Below are 22,288 nucleotides of genomic sequence, written 5' to 3' on the forward strand. Positions count from 1 at the left end.
TTTTTCCCTTTTGTTTACGTCACAAAAGCACTTACAAGGTTTCTCTGCAAGATGCTTGCAATCTCTGGAAATCCAACACTCAGAGGTTCATTGTATCCAAAACCTCTGCCAAACTCTATTTCACGAAGTGTAGTCAGGTTCTGACTATTATCCAAGCCAACTAAGAGAAGGGCATCGAGACCTTCAAAATAAGTGTAAATAAAAGTTTGTGAATGCTTGAACTAAATTATTTAATCAGCAACATGATGGTGAATAATAGCAGTTCTCTAAAACTTAAATTTTACATTGCGTTAAATGAAATAGAGCCACTGAGAACAACATATGAGACAAAAATTATGACTAGTGATTTTCCAATTAAATTCCCTTCTTCAGAAGGAACTGCTTCTAAAGAATGCAACTAAAGATGAAAAACTGTGAATGCCCTGGAACATACAATTATTCTGGACGTCATGAACATGGATGGTTCACACAGGGAAGCACACACTCTCCCAGTGACTTCTTCATAACTCTGAGTGCAATAAGTCATATTATTTAGAAAATTTATAGTATCAGAGAAACACATTGGGCTTCAGGGCAATAGGAGGCCAGGGCATCAAGGCAGTGCTGTAATACCTTTGAGTCGAAAGGCAGCAGCTGCTTTTCTGAGATCTTCCAGTGAATCATCCAACCCATCTGAAAATACTAACAGAACCTGTCAGTAAAGAGAGTAACACTGAATCACTTGAAAAGAAATATTAAAAGCCATGTCACCATAAAAAAAAAAAAAAAAAAAAAAAAAAAATGTAGTTCACATTGAAAACTGCCTATAAGGTAGTTTAAATTCCACTATGTTGTACAGACCTGGAACATACATGATAGCAAGAGAGCAAGAATACAAAACCCTCTCTTACCTGAAAACATTCCTACTTGAAAGATGCGTCTTGCCTATCAGTTCTTAGCATTGCTATTAATTGTATTATATCTACCATATAGTATGCTAACCTGAAGATCAGTTCTGTTGTGTCTTATCTCCTGAAGAGCTTTGCTTGTGAAAGGTGTTCACCTGTACGTGAATATGAAAAATAACTCCGAAAAAGCAAAAATTTTCTCTTTCTGCAAGACCATCTTCAGCTGGATGCCATTTGAGCTGCACCGAGTGCATCTCCAGGTGCCCTCCTGCCTTTCCATAGATGCTTATGTCCCTTCACTCTTTCCCACATAAACACCATACCACCCAGCTTGACTCTCTCCCTAATAAGACTTAAGATGTGGTTTAACTCACATAAGGATGAAAATTCTAGCCCTTACTATTGGATATATTCTCATCTTTTCAGGTCAAAGAAATATTGTCAAGCCTCTTTCAGGGCTTAGGAAAGAAGAACTTCTTACAGTTCCCCCACAGCTACCAGTCTTTTTCTATTTCTCTTCTCAGTCTTTTCCTATTTCTCTCCTCATCTTTCCCCTCCAAATCAAAAGAAATCTTCTCAGGCCTAACTCATCCAGTGGATTTTGTTTCCCAGAAAGAGGCTGGTACACTGGTTTACACTGGTAAACCATTTCCTGCTCCCAATAGTAATGACTCCAAGTCCTCCCTCCTAAACTCTGATCAACATTTTACATTTCCTACATTTGCTTTACTGCAGACTCTAGAGAACTACTTTGGTGAAGGGAAATTTTCCTTATTAAAAATAAAGGCAATGATCCTGAAACACTCCACTGTGTTCTTTCTGTGTTTCACTTAATTGAAACTAATCCTTTCATTTCAAAAGAGATTAAGTCAAGCCTTCAACTTCACCAATTCCTGATTCATCGATTTTTGAGCTCCCTTTTGTTTCCACGGAATAATCAGCACCAGAGTCAGCAAATGTTAAACCATGTGTTTTTTCAATTGTATATATTCACACCATTAAGTTACCTTCACTTTAGCAGAGGTTGCACTAAAAAACTTCTCCTGAACTGCCTGTAAGAAGTCTACGTTCAGGTAAGTATCCACGACTGTTTGTGCATCTAAGAACTTCTGTATGATCTCTTCATTATAGTCCTCAAAATCCGAGTTGAAGAGGAATTCCTTGGTCTGTGACAATACTTGGAATTTGAACCTAACGTTGACTGGAAATCCAGCACTACAGCTGATATTTGGAAGAGATTTCATCTGGAATAAAAGCCTGGGGAGGAATGTTTGCAACTTCTGTTTCAGAAGCAGTGAAGATGCAGACTGCATACGTCTTGAAATATCAACTGCTATAGCAAGGTCTATATTGCAATCTGTGAAGACATTAGAAGAAACAGGAGACTGTAAGCATACACTGTTTATGTTATTTGTCTTTCATCATAGTACTGTGGTTTAACCCGGCAGGTAGCTAAGCATTACACAGCCATTTGCTCACTCCTCCCCTTCCCAGTGGAATGGGGGAGAGAATCAGAAATTAAAAAAAAAAAAAAGTAGAACTCATGCATTGAGATAAAAACTAAGATAAAGAAAAGGAAAAGCAAAAAAAAAAAAAAAGAAAAAAGAAAGGATAATAGTTATCACTATTTGTATAGTATGTGATGCACAAGCAGTTTCTAACCACACACTGACCAACGTCCAGCTAGTTCCCAAGCACCAGCAGGCCATCATACTCCGCCCTTTTACAACTTGCCTTCTGCATGATGTCAAATAGTACAGAATACCTCTTTGGCCAGTTTCGATCAGCTGTCCTAATCTAAACTTGCCCCCTCCCAGCTCTAATTTTTACTAGAAACACTGGTGTGTTGTCAACATTGTTCTTCTACTAAAACCAAAACGTAGCATTATACCACACACTATGAAGAAAAACTGTCCCAGCAGAAACTAAGACACAGAATCATGGGAGTGGAACAAAATTCAACGTGGTAGATTTAAAACCAGAAGTCAGAATCAGTGAGATGGTATTTCATATTTTCAGAAAACCTAATAGTCTATCAGTTTCACTGGGGCTACATGAACTAGCAGCTACAAAGGACTGATCTTATTCACTAGATGCACATATGCATTCAAATGCAAAACAGCTCACCGTTCTCACTGTTATTCTTCTGCTGCCAAATGGCTTAGATGGCTTAAGGGGCTTAGACTTATAAATATTTCCACAAGCTTTGCTATCAACTGAGAATATGTAACACATATTCCAATTGCAATGTGAAGCTTGATAGCTGACTGCGATTTATCATTTTGCCACAAGATCAGATAGCACATACAAATACAGAACAGTAGATCAAAGAAACAAAAGCAATAGTGGGAGAATCCCTTAAGTGTATCATATGATAACCACCATGCTGTAAGGTGAGGGCTATCTCTGTTACAGAATTGATTGTAGAGCTTGTGATAACAACAGTAAGTATTGCAACGTGATTAATTCCTCCACCACAACCTACCAAGTCAGCCAAAGTACTCACCTTATTTCTCCTGTACATTAATTCTCGATTTGGCATACTGGATTTCATTCTGTGGCCCTACATGCACTGTCACCTGTCATCGAACAACTGCAAGGAAGTCTGAGGCATGTAATTTTACGTGGAAAGCAGTACATTCCTTAATTTTGCTCCCTTTTCACCCACTAGTTCTTTAGCATCTAACAAATACAAGGTTGTTTTTTATATTTGCTAGTTTGGGCTAATTATTATGAATAAATTTGCCACATAAATTTCATTGTAGTTTTATTATTTATAGCTCTGCTTGTAGGGGAAATCAAAGGTATGTAATAAAAGAACACAATGCAGACAGTAAACATACAGAGCTCACAACTGAAACGAAGAGTAAAATTTGGTTAGTCATTAGAGAAACAGGGAGAGAAGCCCCAGGAAAGATGAATGTGTTTCAGCAGTTTAACCAAATAAATCCAGAAACAATTTCACCTCAGAATACAAACTGTTATGTTTCAGTTCTTGCAGTACAAATCTGCCCTTTGAAGGGTATGATTAACTTCTAAATAGTGCCAAAACCTTTCAAAGTACAAGGTCATAGACAATGCACTATTACAGCCACAAAATCTGACTGACTTTTAGGTCTCAGAGTAGTGTTTCTGCTTAGTCCATAGCAAGAAAGTATTTCTCTTAAACAGTTTTACATACATATATTTAAATATATATATACATATATATATGTATATTTTTGTATATATATATACACACATACACACACAGTTTTATATATATATATAATATAAAAACTGTTATATATATAAAACTGTTATATATATTATATATATATATATATAAAACATATACACATATATATACACACATATACATATATATATATATATAAAAAAAGAAAACAGTTGCCCATTAGCCAGAGCTTGTGAGGTTGCCCATCTGATTTCAAGATTCAGAGAACAGCAGGGTTATAAAGGTGATCAACATTTCAGGAAAGAATGATTTTTTCTAGTTGTGCACGGATTTTCCCCTTAAAACCTCTCCACAGGACCTCTTTAGGACTTAATTTTTGTCAACAGTTGCTATTAACAGTTCCATTGGAACAGGATGGTCATATTTAGCTATAGACAGCATAGGTTTTTAGAAAGTCTCTTTTTCAAATATCAGTGAATTGTCCTTTTTCTCTCTTGTAATCAGGATATCAGAGGCACATTTTCCCTGTCTCCTTTCAGACAACAAGGAATGATGAATGTGAATGCTAGATTTGAAGCACTATCTCACCCCAGAAACCATTTATCATTGCTAAAAGAATAATGGTTCTTGTCTGAAAAAAGGTGCAAGTCTAGAAATTTACAAAACTGAGTAACCTTCGCAGAGCTATTTGGTAAAACAGTTGCTCTGCTTCCCAGCACACTTAGGTACTTTTGCTAGGGATTGCACGTAGCCATGTGGATATTCTCCATTTCATATCCAACAACAGATTTATGCTGCTTACCCTGGTTAGCCGAATCTTCAGGCTCACAGATCTCACTGGTAATAGTGCTCCTGATTGTTTTCAGCGCATCAAAGTTCTCCACTGTGAACACTCTCCTTGCATCACCAGTTATTCGGAGCAGCTCAAAAGAGTTTACAATCCCTACACCAACTGCAAAGATGTGTATCCCATTGCTTCTCAAAGCCATGGCTGCATCATCCACTCTGTCAGCAGAATATCCATCTGTAATCACAACAAGGTTCTGCGAAACTCCTTGGTACTTGCGGCCTCCATTGGCAGGCTCAAAAAGTCTCTGGGCAAATTTCAGTCCTTTGCCAGTGAATGTAGAAGATTTCAGTTGCTCGATTCTGTTTATCTGTTCCTTTATAATGGTGTCACTGTAGAACTCATTAAGATAAAATTCCTTCTGGGGTTCTTGACTATATTGGACTACTCCAACATGTACTTTGTCCCTAGAAATAACAAAACTGTCCACAACATCCTCCATGAAGGTCTTCATGATGGAAAAGCTGTTTTCTGATATACTTTCTGATCCATCTATCAAAAATATCAGGTCTGCCACATGATTGCTGCAAACTTAGGGAAAAAGCAAGGACAGGACACAACACAACAACAACAAAACAATTAGTGAGGAACAATTTTGGCATTGTTTAACTTTTTACTTAGTCTCTTCAGTGTAAGCCACTAGTCAGAAAAGCTGTTCACAGAGAGGCTGTGCAAGGACAATCTACCTGTCATCTATCCAACATCAATCTTGAAATCTTCCTTGCATGGATAAAATTCATCCTTTCCTAGAATTAACTTGCAGAATAAATCATAGTTCTTCACATATCAGCTAAAAGACTGTTTGAGGATAGCAATAAGAAAAGAGAACTTGTAAACAAAGTCAGTCCAGCAGCTGAGGAAAGTCAAATTTTACCTACCAATGAAGTGAAGTCAAAATAACTGCCACGAACACTCACCTTCTTTGTACTTGAAAGGTCACTGTGAGGAGAAAACTCTTGAACTACATGACTGCTAAGGAGAAAGACAGATTCTGCCTGGAGAAAATTCTTGCCTGCCATTTTCATTTCCTAAGTAGAGTTCTTTCACATGTTTATGGGCAGTTTCTATTCAGGGTATCAGAGGTGCAATTCACTGGATCTAATTTTTGGTAGAAAGAGCCTGATTCTGGATGTTGTGCAGTAAGAAAAAACGGTGGTCAAGAAGCCAATGCAAAATGAGTCACTGAATAAAAGTCTTTCTACAGGTATCATGTGTGCTTTGATAAATGGGATCTCCTAACACTGGGTCCTTCTCTAAGCACAAAGCATACTTTGAGAAGGGATGTACTAGGAACTGATGAGCTGTTGTGTACAGGGTAGATGGAATCAGCCACCACATACATTTGTGAGCAAGGGCCACACTTACATTAAGTGCAGGTTCACAGGATTTTTAGCAAAAATTGTATCTATATTTGTTATACTCCTCATATTCTTACCCCAGTTTCACACATATGATGGCATTTGAACTACCCAAGTACATTGGGTACAATATGGTGATATATTTGTTATTTGTTTTAACACATCTGAACCTCTGTATCTTTAAAATTTAATACTCTTCTTTGGGATGAGCTTTGTATAGTGGGGCAGAACTCCTAAGTCTAAAGTTCTAGCATGTGTGAATAAAAAATAGTTCCTAGGAGTTAAAAAACATCTGCCTCCATCAGTGTAAGCAACCCCTTGGAAACAACTGATGGAAGACCATTCACGGAAAGTAATTTCTGTGACTGAATCTTCATGTGCACTGTATTTTAAGCATAGAACTCTTTCCAAACTTTTCCACTCATCCTCCTATTATATCCATAGAAAATATTTAACACCGATCTTCCCCTTGGAACTCTGCAGTTGTAGAAAAAGACCTAGTGGATCTGTTCAAAAGTCTTCTTTACCTGGCTTAGATTTCTCACACACTATCTGAGTCAGGTTTTCGTGTATGTTTTCTAGTGCATCATAGTTTTGTGCAAAGAATAATCTTCCGTGATCTTCAGTAATCTCTTCAAGCTCTTCTCTGCTTGCTTTGCTCACTCCAACAGTAATTAAGACGATTTTATCTTCCTTCAAAGCCCTTATGGCCATTGGAAGGTTGCCTCTATCTGATGGCACTGTTGGTTCATCAGTAATGAGAACAAGGATCCTAGTGACAGCAAGAGATGATGCACGTCCACCATAGTTCACATCAAATCTCTGCCTGGCAAAGCTCAAAGCTCTTGCTGTGAAGGGCTGGCCTGACAGAGGCTTCAAGCTGAATACTGCTTCTCTAATCTGAGACTTGGAAGCATACGAATTCAGTGAGAATTGCACCTCTGGCTTGGAGCTATAGACCAAAACACCAAACTGAACTTTGTCCTTTCCAACCACTGAGTTGTTAACTACTGCTTCTACAAGCCGAAGCATGCTTTTGAACTGCAGGTCTGTAACACCAGATGATCCATGCACTATAAACATGATATCAGCAGCTTCTGCTCTCTTGCACGCTGTCAGTGGAAAAAGAAGAAAAAGAAATAAGGTTATAATTCTGTCTCTCTTTATCACTCCTCAATGTTCTTCAAAACTTTGTACAGAGATTTCTGTTCCCATGTTCCAGCTGTAACCTCAAAGTGCAGAGTATTTTACAGAAGAGGAGAAATACTTATTTACTTGCTTATGAGGAAAAGAATGAGATTAAAGCCTGCAAAAAGTACAAGTTCTTTCGGTAAAAGAACATAGGCTCTTATACCACATTTCACTCCAGTGACACTGCATCATATGGGGGTGACAGATGCAAAATCCACTATGAACACATAAAACAAAATCTTCCTTTATAAAGAGTTAACAGGAAAAAAAAAGAAAAAAGTACCTGAAGAGAGTAAACAAAGAGGGTTATCATCACTACTTACACTTCTGTAGATTACAAATTTCAAAGAGAATCTGCTTTTCTGAGAAGTTCATTTCATTCTCAAAGAACACTTTGTCTTGGGTGCCAGTGATCTCCACAAGTTGTGAATTGTTCGCCTGGAGCAAGTCAATAGCGTATATAGTGATACCTTTGTCTCGGATGGCTCTGGCTGGGCTTTTTACTGAATCTTGGGCTTCTCCATCAGTAATCACTATCAGGTACTGTTTTAATTCAGGACGCCCTCCTCTAGGAGGATCAAAGTAAGAGGCAGCAAAGGTCAGTGCTTTCCCAGTCAGTGTTCCCGATTTTATCTGCTGTATTTCTTGAATGGCTCTCCGCACATCAGCTATAGTGCTGTATCTGTCCAGCTGGAACTCTTCCCTTATTTCAGAGCTGAACTGAATCAAGCCAATTCGAACATTATCAAGCCCAACATCTACCTTGATGACAAATGACTGCATGAAATCCTTTATCTTCTGAAACTCAGCTGGTCGAATACTGTTTGAGCTGTCCACAAGGAAAACAATATCAGCTCTCACATTTTTACAGACTAAGAAATAAAGAAAAAAAAAAAAAAAAAAGGAATAGGTTAAAATCACAGATTTCACCTGCACTTTTAACACCTTAACTGCATCAAACTCCCAAAAAATCTGTAAATGACAGACTGAGAAGACAGACATCCTCTGCAGGTGAGGACAGATGAGAGCGAACAGATTTAATGGCTAACAAGAAGGCTGGAGAGCCTTTCTTCATCTCCCAATTTTAAGAGAAAGAATTCTGCGATTTGATGTGGTTGGCTTCCTCCAAGTTAGTATGTTGTACAGTAAGATCTGTTCATCCTGGGTAAGAGTAGTCTGCACATGCCAGAAAAACACCTCGACTTGCATGTTGAATAACATGAATTTCTCTCTTCATGAAAGTCAGCATTGTGCAATGCTCAGACTGTTCACCTGTTCAGAACAGCAAGTATCCTGATACTAGACTGCAGGTAATTATCACTGGGTTGTGTGTCTGTTCTCATGAAATAGGGTCAGCACAAGCCAATACGCAAATACTTAGGGTTTTACTCTAGGACACTTCATTACTTGTTGGATTTTGACTTCTGGTATTTAGCCTCATTTTACTTTGCTTGGTGACTGCTACAGTTGGTATCTTGAGATGTTATCTAGTCTTGACATAGCAAAGTCTGAGGTCATCCACATACAAATCTCTATTTCTGGCACGTAGCAATATCATTTTCAGAATAACCCAAACTGTATGAACACAATCTAACACTAGCTGCTTGGAAGAGATTAGGCATAAGAGATCCTCTTACCATTTGTTGAACAGACTTCTTGCACAATTTCACGTTTAATATGTTTCAGAGAATCAAAGTCATTTACAAAAAACATTCTATTTTTTGTCTCTGCTATTTCCTCCAACTCTTGCTGAACAGCATCCTTGATGCCAATGGCATAGATAATGATTCCTTGTTGTCTCAAATCTCTTGCTGCCTGATTCACTCCATCTTCAGATTTACCATCTGTAATCACTATCAGAATCTGTGGAACATTTTCCCTATAAGCGATTTTGAACAGAGTTTTCATAGACTTTAAGGCATTTCCAGTTCTGGTACCTCCACCGATTTGATCAATATTGTCAATTGCCTCTGTTAACCTCATCATTTGGTTGTGCTGGCCAATTATGATTTCTGTCTTTGCCTCAGATGCATACTGAACCACACCAAAGCGAACACTGTTAGCTCCAAGTTGAAACACTCTGATAACCTCATTCATGAATGTTTTCATGTCCTTGAAGTCGGATGGATATATGCTTCCAGAACCATCAATCAAGAAATAAATGTCAGCTTCCTCTGTGTCCACACAACCTAATAAACAAGAAGAAAAAGATTACAGAAGTTTTGACACTTCCAGGTGTAAGAAAATCACTTTACTGTAACACAATCTCAAAAAGTAGGTAGCTAAATGCTACTAATAATTTTATTTGGGAAGTCCTTCAGTGTAAAACCTTATAAAATCTTGAGTGTTGAATAAATTGAATAAGAAATTACCAGACTTCTCTGCACCAATGAAATGCGTCAAAGCAATATAACAGAATAACAAAAGCCACTTTTGTTACTGGCACTCAGTAATAAAAAAATACAGTAAGAATGATGGGATAGAAGCCTGGAACAGCTATTAGAGTAAGAAAAATAGAAGACAGATACAGTGGGGTACAATAATATTGTGGCAGCCTGCAAAGACAAAAGCGTGAAGAAGCGCAGCTAGAACTACAGCTAATTTGAAACAGAATGGTAAGAGAAACTTTTTTGTGACAGACTGGGTAGAATTTAGGTATGAAGCTAAAAACATTACCAGGGTTTGTATTGTGAGAGACTAGCTTCTTGAATTGGTGGTAACAGCATGGCCTAGCTACTTAGCCTAGCTATTATATGGAGGTGAGAGACAACATTTTACTTCAGTGTCACAATTCAGAATCATTGAACACCTACAAGTGATTTTAACAGTTGGAGCTCTTATATAAGCTGGATTCACATAACAGAGAATTGACTCGATCTATTTGTAGATATTGTTAAGCTGTGCAAACTATAACAGACAATTAACCTGAAGAATCCTGAGAAGAATCACTTTCACTTGAGCATGAGGAAGATTTGAAATTTGCTCAAGGGGAAGCAGCAAAAGCTTCCTGTCACATACTTCCCCAGAAGGGCAGGAATATATAGGGGAGGGTTCCAAGCAGGGCAGATCTTGGCTGGAGGATATTTGGGTCCATAATCACCAGATCTTTATAAACCATCTCAAATATATTTCTGAATTTTAATTTCCCCTTGCATTAAGTGCAGATTTTGTACACATCAGATCGGCAGCATGGAAATGACTGTTTTATGAATACTTCTTACCTTTCTTCAGACCTTGTGATTGTAACGGGACTACAAATGTTTTTGCCACAATCTCATTACAAAGTTGTTTCTTTATTTTCCATGAAATATTCGACAGCTGTAGAAAAAACTTCAGGGCGGTAACGTGAGTCCTTGGGGGATACGTTGCAATTTTATCAAGTTTGCTACCCTCTGTGACATTCTTGATGCCCACAGCATAGACTGTAACACTCTCACGTCTTAGTTTTGATGCTGGTTCAGCGTAATCATCCAAGGATTGTCCATCAGTGATAACCACAGCAATCTGCTGCACTCCTTGTTTTTTTCTGCTGCCTGCCTCTTGAGTGAAAACCTTATTCCTCAGGAATTCAATCGCTATTCCAGTATATGCTTGCCCACCTCGATATGGTAAATTCTTCAGGTAGTTCAGTATTTCCAGTTTATCCTCGAACGTGTCAAGAGTGAACTCTAGTCTTGGTTCATTACTGTATAATACTAGACCAACTCTTACATTGCTTGGAGCAATATTTAGGGCATTAACAATTTTTAACAGAAAAGCTCTGATCAGCTGGAAGTTTTTTGACCCAATTTTGCTGGATTCATCCACAAGAAACACAATATCTGCCACTGTTGCACTAGAACACACTAAAAGCAAAGTAAATAAAAGGAAGATAATATTACTGTAGGTCACACTGTGGAACTATGGTTACATATAAAATCCCCTACGGCCATTTCATAGAAACAAAATCCAAGCAAATTGCCCCTTCATTCAGAACAGGCAATTTCACTGCAGCAAACCCCTCAAGGCCACTGTCCTGTTCCCCCTAGTTAATACAGATTTATAACATGCACAGGCAAACATTGCAACTGCGTGACTAAAGGTGGTGAATGTATATTTTTTCAATAGAACATCTCTGTAAAGGTGAAGCTATCAGGCATTTGCACTGTTTTTCCCTCCCAGCCACCTGAGAAGTTGCTCTGGACTACCAGTGAGTTAGCTACTCAGCCTGCCAGTTTTGCTCTTTTGATACACCGTACCTGCTGGCACACTTGAATCAAGGTCATAAAGCTTCTGAAGTGAAGTTTCGATGTTACTGACAATGTTCTGTTGCACAAGGTTAATGCTCTCCACTTCATAAATCTGATCAGCCTTGCTAGAGAGTTCTCTCACCGCTTCTATCATGTCAAAGTATTCAACATCAACTGAGGTAACTTTCACCCCCATCTCCTCTAACATCCAGGCTTCCTCCATGATACTGTTTCTGGATCCAGAAGATGTGAAGATCACAACAACCTGTGGAGTGCCTTCACTGAGCCGACTTCCAGCACCGTTCATTAAAAAGGTTTTCTTCAAAAACTCCATGACACTTTCATTCTGCAATGAGCCTCCAGTGAATGCGATGCTGCGCTGAATGTGGTCGAGCAGCTCTTCTTTGTTTTCATATGTGTTCAGTAAAAACTCCACCTTTCCTATGCCATTAAACTGGGCTAGGCCAACCCTATGCTTGTTAAGCCCAACATCTAGCTGCCTGACTACCTGGGAGATGAACTGTTTTATCCTTTCAGACGTTGAAGGCTTCATGTTCTCAGCGGAATCAATAAGGAAAATAACATCAGCATATTGTTTTGCAAATGCTGCAGAGAGGAAAAAAACAATGAAAGAGCTGCTGAGACACTTGTATCCAGACTTGGTTTGGAATATAAGCTAAAGAAGAATTGCAACATTGTCATTGATGCTCACGATTTTAAGTTTGGACATGAGCTTTAAGTCTACAACATATCATTTAAACATGCTACATGATAGCTGTAATATTACCTTTTGGCAAGGTAAGCAGAGAATTCTAATGAAAACAGCCTTATTTTAAAAAGTATTAAAAACATCTTGAGAATCTTCTATATTTGACAGTATTTATACAGAAAAAGTTTCACCTTCCTCCCACCAAATATTCTACTTATGACTTTGGGGGTGAGATTACATGCTTTATTTAATTACAGTAATATTCCACTTATAAAGGTCTTCTCCATCCCTGCTATAGTCTAGGTTGCATTTAAGAACTGGACTCATCTGAACACTTCAGAATAAACTCATCTTAATAACAATCCCATGAGGACTTGCTCCTAAGGGCAGAAAGTCCTTCAAATATCAGAGGAAGCCCCAGAACATAAATAAAGTTATCCTAACTCTACTTAAAGTTAATGGAAAGAGATGCACATTCCAGGAGGGGAAGGCAGATGCAAGAAAAATGAAACAAATGAAGACCTAAGTGTGTCTTTCAGTGTAACAGTTTATGATGGAAAAGGAGGTTAGAGACAGTTGCCTAAGTACCAACATTAGTGTGTAATCCCTAACTTTTTCTCAACAAGTAATAACGTTATCCTTACTGACCTCTACAAAACAGCATAATATAGTTAAAATTTACAACTAATATTTTCAATATTTGTTACTGATTTAAACTCCATTTTCTTCGTTTTGATATTAGTTTTGCTACCATTTTTTTTTTTTTTTTTTTTTTTTTTTTTATCCCATCCTCTTTCATGGTTCAACAAAGACAAAATTTTTTTTTTACAAAACAGAAAACTTTCTGTGAATTTTGTTGTTCAGAAAATATATTGAAAGGATTGGAAAATATGGCTTCTCTTCATTTTCCTCACTCCTAGAATGCTCGCTCTGAACTGAGTTTTTAGGAGTAAAATGACTGATAAATAATTAATAATTGATAAATAATTCTGTGAAGCTGTTCAATGACAAAAAATATTCTATTAACGGCTCTGCCAGTACCGATGAGGTTGAATTGAATGTATTTCATTAAATCAGCAAATCTGACCCTGATTTTCTTCGTAGTCCATTAAGGTTCTCCTTACCGAGAGCACTGTGCACAAACTTATCTTTGTTTTTAACAATTAAACCTCATTGAATTCAACATAGACACTGAAATGTGCTTAAAAGAACAGGAACATCACCCTGAAACTATGACTTAACTCAGATTTAGCCCCATTATTTTCAATGGAGCTACATTACAGCAACAGTTGTATAAAATAACATCAAAATCAAGACCATATTTCTACATTCTGTTTTCACGATTACATGGAATGGACAACTGAAATGGCACAAGAATAAGGACAATTCCTTACCTTGTATCTGGTTTTCAATTGCAGTGCAGAAGTTTTGCAAAACTCTTGTGGAGAGATCTGGAAGGTCATCGAAACTACCAATGCTATACAGGTATTTATGGAAAGGTCTGCTGGCTATTTGCTGAAGCTCAGTTGTATTCTGGATACCAATTCCAACAACGTAAATGGAAATGCCTCTGTATCTCAGTTTCTTGGCAGGCTGTTCTACTTCATCCCTGGATTCTCCACTGGTGATAAGAATGGCTAACTGAGGGACATAACCCTTTGCTCTACTACCAGCAGATTCCAGGAAATACTTTGTGCTGACGAAATCCAGAGCTCTCCCTGTGTTTGTTTCTCCACCTCTGTACGGCAAATTCCCAATCTGCTCCAAAACAGCATTTTTCAATAAATACTGATTCAGTAAGAATACTTGGTAAGCTTTGTCACTGTATTGGACCAGTCCAACTCGGACCGCATCGAGGCCAATGTCAAAACTTGAGACCAAGGAGGAAAGGAAGTTCTTCACTTTCTGAAAGTTTTCCTGGGTAATACTTGTTGAAGTATCCACTATAAAGACAACATCTGCCATCGTGGCATTAATGCAAGCTGCTCGAGAAAGATGACATAGAAAAACAAACTATCATCTCTTTTCTAAAATCGTTCATGAATAAGGGATAACAGAAAGTACATTTTATTCATCATGAAAAATCATAATTGTTGTATGTTTCTGCCTTGTCTCCTCTCACCTTCTCCCACTCCCATTATTTTGAATATTATAAAGGTAGATTTCTACTCAAAATTGGCAACACTTAAGAGTTAATATTATTGACAACATATGAAAGAAGAAGAAAGCTATATTTCGGCAACACACTGCAATTATATAATTTATCTACAAATAGAAAAAGCATCAAAGCTGAGGAGAAATAGCTCTTCCAGGACATATCACGGGCAAACTGTGCAACCAGTCCAGTTACCTCTTCCACAAAACTTTTATAGAACATTGTGAGAGCATCACTACCAAGCAACAAAATCTTTCACTTTATAGCCATGCTTATCTGATGGCTCACTCACTATTTCTTGAAGTTCAGGCAGAGCAAAATCTTTAATGCCTATAGCATACAGCACAACACCTGCATCCTTGGCTGCTGTAGCTGAGTTTTGAGTATTATCTTCAGCTTGCCCACTTCTTACCACAGCAGCAGTTTGAGGAACCTCTTTATTTATTTCTTCATTTTGCTGCTAGCACTTTTAATGAAGTGATTCTCGATCAGAAACTAAAGGATACATCCAGTTTTGGCGCCTCCTCCCATGTAATGCAATTTTTCTATCTTCTGTGAGATACCATCCTTGTTATAGCAGAGGCTGAGCAAGAATAAAGCTTAATATACCAAGTGCATGGTATATTAAGCTTCTTTTTTTCCCCTTGCTCTTCACACCGGGGGTTTGATGTCATATATTTCCATACCATTGTTAGGCAAAGAAGAGATGCTGAAATTCACACCAACATGACTTCCATACACAGCTTGCACACATGAAGTCATAAGCAGAGAATGCATATGGTAATTGCTGTACTCTTTTCTGCATATGAACCACAATAACAAGAATGCACAGACTTGCTGTCAAGTGAGCTACAAGGAAAAATTACTTATACACTTTGAACTTCAGACTGCAAGCATGCATTACTAACAAGTCACACTGACTTAAAGAGGACTAAACATATCTACTTGTAGGAAATATGGAACTCATGCATTTGCATGCTTTTCAGAGCACGAATGAAGTTGGAACAATTTCTTTAAACCAAGATACACTAGGAAGATGTTCAACAACCGAATGGTATGCTTCCTCAAGCAGTAGTCAGTTATTCTGGAAGATTTAAGATAATAATGCTTATAATAATTTTGCTAATTGCACGAATGCAAATATGTATCTGGGTTGCAAGGTTTCTAGCTAGGACACAACGCAATCTCCACCATAAAACTTCTTCCTTACTTTTGAAAATACATAACCTCAGCACGCACAATCAAAAATGAATTGTAATAAACTGTTGCACTTCATCTTACTATCTTTAGGAAAACCTGTTCCCAAAGATCTAGGTTTGCAGGAAAGACTCCACAGAGGAGGGATCTCCAGAAAGAGATCCTTCCCACGTGACAGTCAGTCCTTAAATGGGGTCTAGGAGAGGTGCAGCCAGGCTTCACCCCTTCTGGTCCCACAGCTGAATTGCCTTCACCTGTTCATGGCTGACTCAGTGCTTGCCTCAGGTGATCAATCAGTGCTTCAGGCCCTGACTCAACAGATCCCATATACTACTTAAACAAAAATTAAACTGTCACAAATTCATTGTCTCTCACCGGCACTGAATACATGTAGGAAAAGAAAAACTATTAGTTTGAAAATGAGATATTTCTTTAATGTATTACCAGTCTGTTGTGCATCTAGAGTGCCAAAGGTGGATACAAAGAGAAGTACAAGAAGTGATTTCCAATCATCCATTTTGAAAATCTCCCTAGAAAAACAAAGTAAGAAATACAGAGCATAATTTCTCAGGAGTTTGATAGTTGTGAGTGAACTGGCTTTGTGTGCATTTTATTAACGTCACAGAGGCTTTCTAGTTCTGTACAGTTTAAAGTAGCGTTTTAAATTCCAAGTTTCTTTCCTTATGCTTAACATACACATTTTGAACATAGAACTGTTAATGCCTGACTTCTGATGGGTGTCTCTACATAAAATAGACATGGATAAGAACAAGCAATTATTTACAAGTTAAATATGCTAGTTAGTCAGTAATGAAGATACCATATGAAAGAGCTACAACTCAATGCTAGGGGAAATGGGAATGATAATCTCAACAACAAAGTACAAAATTAAGCTACATTAAGCTTGAGCACACTAAACAATCAAGAACAATACAGCTTTGAAAAACTTTCAGTTGTAGAACATAAATACACTGAATATTTTATAGAACACAAATACAATAAATAGTTTTAAGAATAAAAATAAGTGGTAAGCCAGGTCATAATCATTGTCTTGGCTTCATTCCCTACTCCTTTTTTAATGATAGCTAGCAATTGCTTATATTTTTTGAATGCTACTGAGCTGACATGTTCATGGAAATATCCAACTTAATCCCCAGGTTTTCTTTCTGGGAAGAGGTATTACATTCTGCCTGCCAACTGACGTAACTCAGATATGCTCAACACAGAGTAACTGAAAAAGACATTCCATTGGGATTACCCTGAGAATTTCGTACTTAATACACAGCTATTGATGGAGGTGTACTGGTCTGGAAGATGCATGGCTATTGAACTTTATCTTCTACCAGCTCCGTACAGCCAAAATTTTATACAAAGCATTGTTAAGCTACCAGAAGTGTGGAAAGAGCCAAATGTTGCTCTGTATCAGTTAATTGTTTGAACCTGTTGTTCATCCTGGCAGACACACAGATCAAAACAAAGAGGTAGGTTAACCCACTTATATTCCAGGCTTGGGTTCAAAACAGAGTACAATTTCAGTAGAATCTATACTGTTACTTTTTAAATAAACAAATCAATAAAATATTATTTCAGGGCTTCTGGAATTCTGATGAGCATAATTTATCTAGAAATCAGTTTTGGAGCTGACTTGCACAGAAATTTCCCAAGCATCTGTGCCTCTGACACTACTTAATGCCTAATGTTATGCTGACTTGAATATGGCCTAGACTTATTAGTAGCAGAAAGGTAAACATACGTGAAGGGAGATAAAAGCAAACAGACAGCAAGAGAAAACAAGCACTTCACACTCCCAGCTCACTGGAATTCAAAATCATCGTTTTCAGAAGAAAACATTCTCAGACATAGGAAAATTCCCTTTGTGAATGGGTATGGAACTGAATCTAAAAGGAGGAAGACAATATTCAAGATCTGGCTACAGCATAACAAGTTACACACATTAAGCTAGGCTGTGTAGGGATGAGGTCAGGAAAGCCAAGGCCTGGCTTGAACTGAACTTGGCAAAGGATGCCAGAAAGAAAGGCTTCTACAGGTACCTCAACCAGAAAATGAAAGTCCAGGAGGGCGTACCCCACCTAGTGAGTGACAAAGGCAGATTGGTAACAACATACAAGGAGAAGGCTAAGGTACTTAACAACATTTTTGCCTCAGTGTTTTGATTACTGCTCGCCACACAGCCCTGAAGTGTTTGTTTTGGTAGGAGGAGATAGGGGAAGCAACGTCACTCCCACTGTAAACAAAGATCAAGTTCATGACCTCACAGCATCACAGAATGGCCAGGGTTGGAAGGGACCTCAAGGATCATGAATCTCCAACCCCCCTGCCATATGCAGGGCCACCAACCTCCACGTTAAATGCTAAGCCAGATTTCCTGAGAAACCTGAGCATCCACAAGTCCACGGGTCCCAATGAGATGCATCACAGTGTCCTAAGGGAACTGACTTGGTTGCCAAGCCACTCTGGCAATCAGGTGAAGTCCCAGGTGACTGCAAAAAAGGTAACATCATATTCATTTTTTAAAAGGGTAAAAAGGATGACCCCAGGAACTACCAACCAGTTAGTTCTACCTTTGTACCAGGGAAGATCATGGAACAGATCCTTCTGGAAGCTATGCTAAGGCACATGGAAGGCAGGGAAATCATATGGGAGAACCAGCGCGGCTTCAGCAAGGGCAAATCCTGCTTGACCAACATAAACGGCCTTCTATGATGATGTCACTGCATCAATGGACAAGGGATGAGCCACTGATGCCATCTATCTTGACTTCAGTAAGGCCTTTGACACAGTACCCCACAGCATCCTTCTCTCCAAATTGGAAAGATATGGATTTGATGGTGGACTGTTCAACAGATGAAGAACTAGTTGCAGGATCGAGTACAGAGAGTGGTGGTCAGTGGCTCAATGTCTGGATGGAGACTGGTGACGAGTGGTGTCCCCCAGGAGTTGGTGCTGGGGCCAGTACTCTTCAACATCTTCATCAATGACAGTGGCATTTTGATGACACAAAGCTGTGGGGTGCAGCCATTCAGAGGAACCTAGACAGGCTTGAGCAGTGCACCCAGGTGAACCTCATGAGGTTCAACAAATCCAAATGCAAGAACTTGCACCTGCATTGAGGCAACTCCCCTTACCAATACAAGCTGGGGGATTAAGGGATTGAGTGCAACCATGCCAAAATGACATGGGGTACTGGTGGATGGGAAGCTGGATATAAGCCAGCAATGTCCCCTTGCAGCCTAGAAAGCCAACTGTATCCTGGGCTGCATCAAAAGAAGTGAGGCCTGCAGGGCGAGGAAAGTGATCCTGCCCCTCTGCTCTGTGCTGGTGAGACCTCACCTGGAGTACTGCGTCCAGATGTGGAGTCCTCAGTACAGGAGAGACATGGACCTGTTGGAACACATCCAGAGGAGGGCCACAAAAATGATCCATTAAACGGAACACATTTCTTATGAGGACAGGCTGAGAGGGCTAGGGCTGTTCAGCCTGGAAAAGAGAAGGCTGTGAGGTGACCTGAGAGTGGCCTTTCAGTACCTAAAGGAGAGCTACAGAAAATAAGGGGACAGCAAGGTCCATGGTAATAGAACAAGGGGAAACGGCTTCAAGCTCAAAGAGGGTAGCTTTAGGTTACACATAAGTAAGCTACAGTGAGGATGGTAAGGCACTGGAAACAGGTTGCCCAGTGATGTGGTGGATGTCCCGTCCCTGGAGACATTCAAGGCGAGGATGGATAAGGCCCTGGGCAACCTGATCTGCCCGGGATGTCTCTGTTCATTGCAGGGGAGTTGGACTAGATGGCTTTCAGAGGTCCCTTCCAACTCTAAGGGCTCTATGATTAGACTTTCCAGTATCTTCAGAGTACGTGCTGAAGGCAGGATATATTCACATACATGCATATTCTCTTTATTTCTATCACTTTTAATTGATGAACACCTGTGCCACCAGTGGACAAAAAAGTCCCAGTGATCAGAACAGAGATTCACCTTGCCCAATCCCTTGTCTTTGTCAATAGCTCTTACATTAAAGAAAGAACATAAAAAGAAAGTTAAGAAACGTAGGAATGTTCTACCTTCCTCATGGGCTGCTTTAAAGGTTTCTAACCTCTTCTGAAACCAGCTGTAGATTCATAACAAGATCACAAGCCAAACAGATTGTTTATCACATTCTAAACATCATTCATGTTCTACCAGAAAAGCAAGCCAATTATCTGTGAAAACAAAGTTAATGACCAAATGCTGCTGTTAGCACTTTGTTATACTGAGTTTTAAATTCTATCTTGGATCTGCAAATACCACTTAGTGGAAAGGCTGCAGCTGGTCTAACATCACAGCACAGGGTTAAGTTCCAACGTCCTATAGTAATGACATTTAATACTATCCTAGGTCTTGCAAATAACAAAAAGCAATGAATAAAAATCATCCATTCAAGATCACATTCTACCCTCAAGCAACAAAACATAATTTCCAGGCATCACTACAGCAAGCTCTGTTCTAGCTCCTGAAGGGTTCTTTGGAATGTCTTTGGGGAGGAAAAAAAACACGTCTGCTCTATTTCAAGAAACCTATACTTAGAGACACTACCTATTACGAATGCTGCAGTGACACAGAGATGCCAGAAGTACCTAATGTCCCTGTGCACCAGAAGGAATTCCAGGTACATTATGGTGGTTAAAAAGGAAAAGGGGCAAGAAACACTGAGTTGCTTCGTGGAAACCTTCTTCAATTCTTCCGCGTTTTTCAGTTCCCCTTAAAAAGCACTTCTAACACAAGCAAAAGCTTGATATGTCATATATGAAGCCATACAAAATAAAAAGTTTCCCAACATCTTAAATGACATCTTCACATTTCAATTGTATTGACCATTAAATTTTCTGTATATAGCCCTGATAGCTAATGAATCTCTTCAGCATTCTGATTCCTTTGATAATTACCAATTCTCACTACTATGTCTCACTACAGCCTCTTTTTAGACTTCAATCAGCAAAAAGCTTACTCTGTGATACAGTTAAATATTATCTATCTATATATTATATATATATATATATAAAACAACATCCAAAATAAAAATATAACTTTCATTAGTGTGTGATGTGTAATACCAGTGTCAGAGGAACAGTAAGCGTCTTGAACAGGATGATCTTGTGAGAGCAACAGAATGCTGGAGCTGCCCAGAAAGACTGGGAGTCTCCTTCTCAAGACATACCTGGATGCCCACCTGAGTGACGTACTGTAGGGAACCTGCTAAAGCAGGATGGACTAGATGACCTCCAAAGTCCCTTCCTACCCCTACAATTCTGTGATCTTAATGAGTACGTGTACATCTCTCAATGGAGCTAGAAAAGTATGCATTCAAGGGCAGTAAACTAAAATGCTACCCGTGTTTTTCCTTGAGAAATTCCATCAAATTTACATCTTGCTGCCAGGTTTTATTTTGGTTCTAAGACTTCTGAACTCATACACTTACTACATCTGAAATGAAAATACCTTCACTTATTTCTTCACTTGAGTCATCCATCTGTTTCTTTCTGACAAACAGATATTCCCTGCAATGCACCATATCTCAAACATATTCTGACAGTTACAAAGGGCAGAAGTCTTGATTAATGGATTTAAGAAAAGAGAAGGTAAAAGATGTGTTTCAGAAGATATTTATCTGACATTGTATGAAATGCTGGAAATGGTGTACAGAAAGATGGTCATACAGGACAGATGTATAGAAGGAAGACATCACTCCTTGGAATTTTTGAGAGAGTTAACTATTTAACAATCATCTAAAGCAATATAAAAGCAGTGAGAGCATTTGCTCTCTGAAATATTTTCTTTCATAATCTTTACACAGGAAGCTTTAGCTATGTCAATATGGCAGTGCATCAATTCAGTCCGGCCAGATGCCTGATTATTAGTACAGGGAATCTTTCTAGCCAACCTGATAACTCTCCTTGATGCTCCCTGGAACACAAAGTAAAAGAAACAAAGATTTCTCTCTCTTTTGGAACAAACAGAACACAAACATCTTCTGCAAGAAAATGAGCTGTTCCAGAACCTACCAGTAATTTTCTGCCAATTTCATCATTTGGGCAGGTCAGCAACTTCAAAGACAATCTGTTGTAGGTTAGCCCCACTAGGCAGCACCATGCAGCTGCTCCACAGTGGGATAGCACAGAGTGAGTCAAAGTTACAAGGGGAGAACTCATGGGCTGAGATAAAGATGGTCTACTCAGTGAAGCAAAAGCCACATGTGCATACAAAGCGTTGCCCTGACAAATAGCATTAAACACCTCCCACTGCCACTAACATAATTGGAGAATATTTATACTATTCTGCATCACCACGTGAAGATTTCAAAGAATAAAAGGCTCAGACAGTGTCCCGTGCATGAAGGTCTGAAGCAAAGGATTTCCTGAAGACTGAAATAAAAAAAGATTTGCAGATGTTACGTGCACAAACAATTCATGTTGAAGAAAGTCTTTCTGGCAGTAAATCATAGAAACTTACAAAGGCTGGGGTTGAAAGGGATCTTAAAGGT

At 38.8% G+C, this 22,288-nt stretch overlaps 1 protein-coding gene across 5 annotated transcripts in view; it reads right to left on the reverse strand.

Moving 5' to 3' along the window:
* The window catches only part of COL6A6 (collagen type VI alpha 6 chain), a 70,761-nt gene that overhangs the window by 27,124 nt on the left and 21,349 nt on the right, over positions 1-22,288 (reverse strand). For 2 of the 5 annotated variants that reach the window (XM_042817153.1, XM_042817152.1), the window contains 11 exons: positions 16,196-16,281; positions 13,794-14,381; positions 11,700-12,296; positions 10,683-11,306; positions 9,099-9,650; positions 7,785-8,333; positions 6,798-7,382; positions 4,868-5,443; positions 1,895-2,244; positions 613-691; positions 36-181 (listed from right to left, as the gene is read on the reverse strand). In XM_042817153.1, coding sequence (XP_042673087.1) covers positions 36-181; positions 613-691; positions 1,895-2,244; positions 4,868-5,443; positions 6,798-7,382; positions 7,785-8,333; positions 9,099-9,650; positions 10,683-11,306; positions 11,700-12,296; positions 13,794-14,381; positions 16,196-16,268 — 4,719 coding nt within the window. In that variant the 5' untranslated portion in view covers positions 16,269-16,281. Of the gene's footprint in view, positions 1-35; positions 182-612; positions 692-1,894; positions 2,245-4,867; positions 5,444-6,797; positions 7,383-7,784; positions 8,334-9,098; positions 9,651-10,682; positions 11,307-11,699; positions 12,297-13,793; positions 14,382-14,966; positions 15,023-16,195; positions 16,282-22,288 lie in introns of those variants that run through there. The other 3 variants (XM_042817154.1, XM_042817156.1, XM_042817157.1) reach the window with 2 other exon arrangements.

This window comes from Centrocercus urophasianus, unplaced genomic scaffold (genome assembly GCF_019232065.1).
Source record: "Centrocercus urophasianus isolate 14NV4802_14NV808 unplaced genomic scaffold, USGS_Curo_1.0 seq_16, whole genome shotgun sequence".
Taxonomy (NCBI): domain Eukaryota; kingdom Metazoa; phylum Chordata; class Aves; order Galliformes; family Phasianidae; genus Centrocercus; species Centrocercus urophasianus.